Here is a 9,490-nt window from a genome sequence, read left to right on the forward strand (position 1 = left end):
CTACATACGACATTTTTTATTAAATATAAATACTTTGTGAATTTTTTTATTTAATAGATTATTTAATGTTAGTATTGTTTTTGTCCCTAATTCATCTTCTCTCAGAAAAGAAGTTATACTCGGCTCTTAATGAATGGAAACCACTTAGATAAAGATGTCAAAAACGTCTTTTTTTAAAGATGTTTTTTAAAAATTAAAATTTAACACATATAATCAATTAAATTGTATTATTTTTTAAACCCCAACACTTATTTAAACAGACTAGTGAGCTAATCACAAAGAAGATGCGGGGTAACCATCTCCTAATTACGGAGGAGATTTATACAACAAATCAGTAACACAAGAAAGATGTGGGGAAACCATCTCGTAGCATGGTTATTTTATTAACAGAAATGTTTGGTAACCAAAGAAAATCAGTCAAAAACAGCCATAATTTGCCTTATTTAGCATTCATTAATTGTTGCGACAATTAATTAATGCTAAATAAGGCAAGTTCTGACTGTTTTTTTTATCTACCTAGCATTACTTTTTTATTAATTTGAAGAATTACATATATGTTATTTGTTAAGGTTAAGGAACAGTGGAAGTATGGTAATAAATTGACCTCAATGAAAATTTTGGAATCTAATTGTATCCACCACACCAGAATCATCATACTAATTAATGGATGGAAAAAACATTGCGACTAATCCAATGGAACATCAAACCAAAATACAACAACTACCACAATTACTAAGTCTTGACTCTTGACCCAATTGGTGAGATTGGCAACAAACAATGATTAGATGACGCATGAAATCCTGTTCATATTTAGATTACTAAGTTCTAAATTGCTTTAATAGTTTCTTCCATGGTTTCCAAGTCTCCCTCCACCTCCTCCATTAGACTAACATTCATCTTATCCACTCTCCTTCCTCCTTACAAGGACTTCTATAGGCCTCCTTAACACATCAAACTGAAATAGATTGCCAAAAATGCCCCCATCTAATGTTTTAATTGTTCATCACATTTGCTACATTTAAGCACATGAAAAATAGCAAAGAACTAGTCATTTGGGGTTTTCTAAAGGAAATCATCAGACCTCTTTCAAAGAGCAATTGATTACAAGTGCAAGATACTCAACCTCAAGGCCTTAGCAAGAAAACATTGAGTGAAGAAAAAGGAATGAATGTTGTCAATTACTCTAGAAATGATGCTAAAATCGACTTCACAATTTTCATTCGTCAAACATCTGAATTCCACTTTTCAATTCCAAAACAAAAGAAAAGAGGAGGGCATTACTGCACATGAAATCCATTCTTATCCTAACATACATTGGTGAAAAATCAGAATATTTTTATGAAACAGATACGGCTGTATTATAAGATTGCTAAGAGATTATTATTAAATGTTAAAAGAACACTTAATCTTTTCATACTTGGTAATGAGGCAGTAGGTCAAAAGTGACTGGTCCCGCAAGCTCCCAGTTAACTATGTGCCTGCAGGAACCAAATTTTACAGTTAGTTGATAACATCACATTCACTTTGTACTTTTTGGCCTTCAAACTGTTTTATACACAAAACCAACCTACCCAGCTAACAATGCCCCCACTATAAATTAGAGTCAAAATAGACCATGCGCGAGGCTGTTCCACCTTCCAAAACATTTAAATGTTCTAGATAGTATTGAGCAGAGACACACTACATGTCAAGATTGTGCTACAAACCAATAAGAGGATCCAGTGGTTCAACAAAGTCCAAAAACCCAATGCAACTTTCTATCAACTCAGAGTACAAAATCTCGATTTCATCCGAGCAATCTATCTAACCCTTTCGATGTAACTACTGTTGGTTCATCCAAAAAAAAATGCATCTTCCATCAAAGCTAATCCAATATCTAAACATGTTACTCAGTACAATTCACAGAGAAACTTCAATCTATGAAGCAAGGAAACTAGCAACTCACAGTTGAAGAATTTTTATGGAGGAAAAAGTAAGTATTAGAGGCCGGGAGAGGTGCAGCAGAGAGTACCCTGTGATAGCGCTCGGTAGCTCCGAGATGTTGTTCTCAGGAATGACGTCATCCTCGCCGTCGCAACCGCACTATGCAGTGGCAGCATCGACTGCGCGCATCTCAGTTCCGGGGCAACCCTACAACAACAATCACAACGAGAACAACACTTGAGGAATAAAAGTTTCGAGCTTGGGAACTTGGAAATAACATCACAGTGGAAAAAAAAACCTGGTTAAAATGGATCGGTGAAGAGGAGAAGTAGTGGTGGCGGTGTTGGAGAAGGATGAAGAGCGAAGACTGGATTTGATGGTTGATTTTATGGAAGAAAATGAAGAAGCTCTTTGCGCGATTCTGCTGCACGCTGAAGCCATTTATGAAGAGGATCGTGAGAACGGTAACAGCGCGATGGAAAGGGTTTATGGTTTTGACTTTTGACTTCTGTGTGTTGCACCACAGCGTTGATGCTCATTTTTTGATTCCTTAATATACAAATATTTAAAGGGATTAATTTTAGGTGAAAACTCATATGTAAAGTTGATAGTTTTCGTTAAATGATTTAAATAATTTGATTAAATTTTTATTTAATAGTTCTCGGTTATTAATTTTACGTGAAGTGAAGCTGCTTAATAAAAATTTAGTCAAATTATTCAAATTTAAATACGAGTTATCACCTAATTAGATACACGTATAAAATTATTTTACATTGATAATATATCAAAATTAAATTTATATTAAAATGAAGTCTAACTTAGTATATGATACATTAAAATAAAAAGTTTAATTTTAATACATTAATATGTAAAATATTTTATACAGTAATATAATCATAATTATTCTCTTAAATGATCATATAATCATGATAGATGTATGTGTAAAATAATTTTATACTAAAATGCATCAAAATTAAATTCTAAAATAAATTAGTTATTAAAATCTGATGAAAAATATTAATGTGACATTGACGGGATGAATGATGCACTAAAATTAGTCAGTCATAACTTTGTAATTTGAATGTCAAGTTTCTATGCTCTCTGCCATCATGTAAATATGTGCAATTATTGTACACAGAAATTATTCAATTACTCCTTTGATACCTCTGTTGTTCCAATTTTCCAATAATAATAATAATAATAATAAACATCGCAAACTAGTTTCCATCACTTGCATACTTTAGAGTGTGTTGTTATTGTGCACAAATATAACAAAGAACTAGCAACAACACTCAAAACAATTTGAACGTTTTATAACAAGGGAAAAAAGTTTGGTACATGGATTTAAGAGAGTAAACCTTAAAAGTATGCATTCCAACATGCAAGTTTCACAAACTACTAATGAAAATAATAAGCATATGCCCCTTGGAACATTTTTGTGCTAAAATGGTCTCTCCTAGGAAATAGGCAACAAAAGAATACTCTCAGTTGTAGACCATATACTTTGGGGTTGCACTGAACTTCTGGTACCCCTTGATCACTTTGTTTACTGCATCAAGGAAGTCCTTCTCTGTTACAGTCTTCCTTCTGGCCCGGATTGCGTACATACCGGCTTCGGTGCACACACTCCTTATATCAGCTCCTGGAGATAAACAAGAAAATTAATGTCTACAAGCAACCAAGAATCGAGCACAATGGAACCACACATTTATCAAATTCGCTCAACAGACATGCAAGTATTTCTCAGTGTGGCTGGAGGGCTTGAAAAAGAACAGAAACCGGAACATGAAATATAGGTAATGCCAAAATAGAATGCATTAACAGTATGGGCCAAAGTTAAGAATACTATCCACAATGCTGAGATACTTAACAGTGTTAGTGTGGTTAAAAAGTATGGGACTAAATTAAGAATTGCCAAGTCTTAGAGGAATCCTCACCAGTGGAATTCGGGCAAAGCCGAGCTAGAAGTTCAAAACGGATGTCCCTTTCGCAGTTCATGGTTCTTGTGTGAATCTTGAATATCTGCGTCCTACTCTCTAAATCAGGAAGACCGAATTCCACTTTACGATCCAATCGTCCAGGCCGTAGTAGTGCCGGATCTAGTGTGTCAGGTCTAACAAAAAAGCCATAAATGATCAGACATCTAGCGCCTTAAAGGGTTTGAAAATAACAAATTTAAGTGCATACTTGATCATTCTCATCAAAAAATCTATATTAACATTGAAATAAAGGGGGAAATAATTTGATGGGCAAATCAACCAACCTGTTTGTTGCCATGAGAACTTTGATGTTTCCACGAGCATCAAACCCATCGAGCTGATTCACAATTTCAAGCATTGTGCGCTGAACCTCATTGTCACCACCAACACCATCATCAAACCTTGCACCACCAATTGCATCAACTTCATCAAAAAAGACAATGCAAGCCTTCTTTGAACGAGCCATCTGCAGGAGATAACAATTTTAGTTGAATGATATATCAAACAATGATCAAAAGCTAAACACAGGTCCTAGGCAAATATTTACCTGAAATAGTTCCCGAACCATCCGAGCTCCCTCACCAACGTATTTCTGAACCAGTTCACTTCCAATGACCCTTATAAAACAAGCATCAGTCCTATTAGCCACAGCCCTTGCTAGAAGTGTTTTGCCAGTTCCCGGGGGACCATAACAAAGAACTCCCTTTGGAGGGTCAATTCCAAGCTTGACAAATTTCTCCGGATGAAGCATAGGAAGTTCAACTACCTAGAAGGGAAATTAATAATTTAGTGCCACGTAATATAATTTATTTCCTTTATTATAATTTAGAAAATGGAGAATTTTGTAGTATTTACTTCTCGCATCTTTTCAATCTGCTCTTTACAACCACCAACATCATTATATGTCACATCAGGCTTCTCTTCAACCGTCATCATGGTAACACTTGGATCAATCTTTGGTGGCAAAGGAATTTGAATCTGATATTTGTTTCTATCAACCCTGCAATTATAATATGAAGGTCAAACAAAAAGCACACATGACAGTAAAGTTCCTCTTTTTTACATGGTTATATTTTATTAAATTTACTGATAAAAAACATACCCAACACGCATCCCTTCCTCTATGTCGGTGGGGGAAACTTTGTCACCAAGGCCAACAACAAACTGTCATCAATAAAGCAAAAGGAATATTAGACCCAATTTCAAGAAATGAACAAAATGAAGAACTTTGGCATCGCATTTGGATTTCATAATGCTTGCAAATCATTGAGATGCAAGTTATGTTCATCAAGTGAAGCTGAACATCTTGAAAAAAATTAATTATCTGAAGATAGGTAACAGTATAGGCACCTTAGCAATCTGTTTCACATTGATAACATATTTAGCATCTTCGGAGTTTGGATTTATAATCTTTGTGCACCTTGCCACCTGTTAAACAAATAGCAATAGTTAAAAATTGTATGAAATTTAAAATATACGAAGAAAATCAACCCCACCCGCCCCCCAACTGCCAAAAAAAATGGACCTGAAGAGGCTGCTCCTCCTGCATCATCTGCTTATCAGACACAAGATCCCACTGGCTTGGTGCGGCTAAACCAGTATCAGATTCCTTGATACCTATTACCACAAGAGGAAGCTAACATCTAAGACACTGTGAAAAAATAAACAGTATGAAGGCTATGAAAATAGCATATGTTCATTTCTTGAGACCAGTTTACTTTGATGAATGGCCACAAACTAATGACACCACCTATGTGGAAGACGTGATAAATTTCGGGATAGGAGAAGGATACTAAATTAACAACCATTTATAGTCATCAAAACGGGAAACAAAGGTAATCAGCAACAGCTACATCTTGATACCAGACAAAATGCAACTTACTTTAATTTAACAACAGAAAGATCTACCAGGAAACTAAGATGTGCAGTAACAAGCTAAATATTTTGCACATACCACATAGGTCATTCACTTTCTTTGCCATATCTTTGATTTCCTTCTCAACTTTTTTGATACTTGTGGAGTATGGTCCCAAACCCTGCATACATAAATATATTATGAAAGTCTGTTTGAAACACACCAACGATGAGAAAACCAATGACCAAGGGAAAGCATTTTTGGTGAACAACAATATAGAGAAGCCAAGAGAAAGTGAAGATTCAACAAATGAGGAAACCATCTATGTATCTAAGTATTACTTATTTTCCTTTAAACTATGGAAGAAAGACATTCAACAACCTACACATAAATTGACAAATCAAACAATGCTTCTTTTAAACAATAGCATTCAAGCTTTTCTCAATAGGAAGATTCAGCTGCATGAATCAGAAAATGCTCTAGTACCCTATTGTAAACCATATATATAGTTAAACCATAAAAATCTAGACCTTTTTCTTAAAAAACAATTTTGATATAAATTATCATGGTTCCTTAAGCCATTGAGCTACCATATACCTTAATTGATAACTATATTCTCTGATTGAGCACCCTCAATATCTTCTCAAGCTAGATACAACTAAAATCTCAAATTTACATAACCATTCCAAAAAAACAACAATCACACAAATCCCAATCAGCAACCTAAAAACCCTTGGCATCCAAAAGGCTCATAATCAGAAATAGAGACAGTAATAGGAAGTCCTCAACTTTATACAGTTCAAAACTAAATACACTGAGTTCAAAGTTACAGACTTTAACTAACCACCACCATCGAAAATCATAATCAATTGAAATCAGATAAACATATTCATTTTTTCCCCACAACCACTAATAGTTTAAATACGAGTAGCAGCTGAAATGAAAACAAGTAAGACCTCGATTAAATTGGGATTAATATAGTACGTCAAACACAAGTTATGTAGATGTTAAGATCTGCTATAGAAAAGGGGCATAATTGGGAATTAGGGTTTTGGAGAGAGGAAGAAAAAGGAAAAGGAGGTTACATACATAGGTTTTGAGGAGGGCGATGTCATCTTCGTCAAGGGGTCTAGGGTTCTTCTCGTCCTTGAGTTCGTCTTCGTGTTCAATTGCCATTTCGATTGGACGCTGTATGAGGAAGCTCTTCTTCTTCTTCTTCTTCTTCTTCTTCTTCGGACTGTGATGAAGAGGGTAAAGTTGGGAACTTGCTTGAGAGAGAAGCGAAACCTAAGAAGGGATTTGGAATTGAAGTTGTGACTGAACCAGCTGGGCTTTTTATTTATTATATAAAAAATATTTTATTTAAAAAAGATCTTTTAAAAAAAATATAAATTACAGTTTTTAAAGAAAAGATGTTTTTTTTATTTTTTTAGTATTTTTATTTTTATTACTAAAAATTTGTCAAACACGCTAAAAAAAATTATTGAAAAAAGACCTTGATACATGGTTAGGAGTAGGGCTGGCAATGGGTAGGGTAAGGTAAGGTTTGAACCATACCCTAACCCTACCCGCGGGTTGAAAATTCTATTAAAACTCTACCTATCCTACCCGCGGGTTGAGAATGTCTCAACCCTAACCCTACCCACACCCTAAAGTTCTAAACCCTACCCTACCCTACCCGCAGAAATATCAAATTTTTTTAAAGTAATAATAAAATTCAATCATTTCAAATTTTATACATATTAATAACATAAAAAATAACAAATTAATGCTCTAAATTACTAAATTAACTAACTAGTTTAGTGTTTGTTCACTTATTGTAAGTCATTACATAAGAGAGGTTATGGGTTTAACTCTCACTTCCTTCACTATATACCTAATTTTTAAAAAATATGTATTATATTTGAGGTGTGGGTAGGGTAGGGTAGGGTACACCCTAAACCCGTACCCTACCCTACCCGCAGGCATACCCTACCCTACCCGAACGGGTTTGGTACCCCGGGTAGGGTATGAATTGTCAGCCCTAGTCAGGAGGGCATTTTCGTCATCTTAGAGCTAAGGGACGGAATGATAATCTTATCCTTTTCAAGGATCTGAATTCTAGAAGAATGGTGCCATGCCAGTCTTGGACATCTAGAAGACCAAGAGTCTGTCTCAAAAACAATGGTGTTGAAAGTGCAACAATTCATAAAGCCCATTGGGCTAAGACAAGATAACAAGAAGCCCAATAAAGCTTTTCAAATTCAATGAGAGGCCTATTTTATTATTTATTTTCGAATTTTTAGGCATTTATTTTAAGTTTGTTTTGTTGTTAGAGTTTGTTGGAAGATTTGATTTACTTTTAATTTGTTTAGTAGTATTTTTAGATATTTTAAATTTAAATCAAATCTGATCTAAATATCTAATATAATAAGATCAAATCTGATTTGAATTAGTTATCATATCTTTAGGATTTTAAAATTTAAATCAAATCTTATCTAATTCAATAAGATCAAATTTGATTTAAGTTAATTATCTTATCTTATCTTATCTTTTAGCTAGTTTGTTAGGAGTCTATTGACAATTTACACAACTTTAATGAATAAATGTCGGTTGCTTTTAAGCATGTTTATTGTGTGAGAAGTGAGGTGAGTGATTTGCTTTGCTTGTTCCATGAGGAAGATTGAAGGATCCAACACTAAGGTGATCTGCCTGGTGGTTTCTTTCAGTTTTCGTCCCTCTGATCTAGATTGTCAAGGACAAGTTCTTTGAAGGTCTAATAGGGAATCCTTTCCGGTGACCTAGGTTGCTAAGAACAGGTATCTTAGAGGTCTAGTAGGAAAAACTTTTATTTATCTTTTATGTTTTCGCTGTGTCTACTTATGCCAATAAATTCCTCTTTTTGACGTCATTCTTTTCTTGTCCTCCTTTCATTAGGGTTTTATTACTTTGAATGTATTAAACCCTTAAATCCCAATTTATTTTTCTTATCAGATTTTTTTATTAAAATAATGATGTCTAAAACCCTAAACAAGCACAAAAAGATGTTATTGATGAAAAAATTTATATATTTTTAATTAAATAATTAATTATTAAAGTAAATAATAAATTATTACTTACTCAAAAAACTATATTATTGGACAAAAAAATTTTGGGGTTGGGTGGTTTTGGCCATGCTTTAATTGTATAGAATTAAAGATAAATAAAAAAATGAGTAAAAAAAACTTAGAGCTAAATAAATAGTTCATATTCAAATGTTAAATTCAATATAAAAATAAAAATGGCACTAAGGGAAATTGTTCTTAGAGTTACTTGAAACGTTGATTTGGGTCTGAACGTGAGGTTCAGATTCCTTGGTATGAGATGCTTAAGTTAGCAAGGGCTTTAATCAGGTTCTTAGTAAATTAGAACGTGAATATATCTGAAGAAAGTCAATGTATTTATAGTAAAATGGATAATCACCTTTTGGAGTAGTTCCACCTTTATTAGTAGATAATCGTTTCCTTTATCTTAGAAAGTTATTGGGATTATCTTCTAAATGAGATAGAAATAGTATGAGAGATTTGGGATAACAGTTACTTATTTAGATAACTACCAGCCGATCTCTTTCGTTGTGTCCGACCTCTCAAAAAGATCGGATATCCGATAGAAGTCATCTTTAGGGTGGACCTTTTGTTTTTATTGAGCCTGACTTTATAATTTGGATAAGGGTATGAACAAATATGTGTGTGTGTGTGAAAAACATTTAAAGAGA

At 34.0% G+C, this 9,490-nt stretch overlaps 2 protein-coding genes across 2 annotated transcripts in view; both read right to left on the minus strand.

Moving 5' to 3' along the window:
- Positions 1-9,490, minus strand: part of LOC107624741 — a 39,917-nt gene that overhangs the window by 23,113 nt on the left and 7,314 nt on the right. The window lies entirely within an intron of this gene.
- LOC107624742 (26S protease regulatory subunit 7) lies at positions 3,130-7,107 on the minus strand. The gene is made up of 10 exons (XM_016327183.2): positions 6,847-7,107; positions 5,857-5,938; positions 5,428-5,519; positions 5,253-5,330; positions 5,005-5,066; positions 4,758-4,902; positions 4,450-4,668; positions 4,187-4,368; positions 3,861-4,036; positions 3,130-3,565 (listed from the first exon to the last, which is right to left on the minus strand). Exons 1-10 carry the CDS (start codon positions 6,931-6,933, stop codon positions 3,408-3,410), a joined length of 1,281 nt encoding a protein of 426 aa, XP_016182669.1. The 5' UTR covers positions 6,934-7,107; the 3' UTR covers positions 3,130-3,407.

This window comes from Arachis ipaensis, chromosome B02 (assembly GCF_000816755.2).
Source record: "Arachis ipaensis cultivar K30076 chromosome B02, Araip1.1, whole genome shotgun sequence".
Classification (NCBI taxonomy): domain Eukaryota; kingdom Viridiplantae; phylum Streptophyta; class Magnoliopsida; order Fabales; family Fabaceae; genus Arachis; species Arachis ipaensis.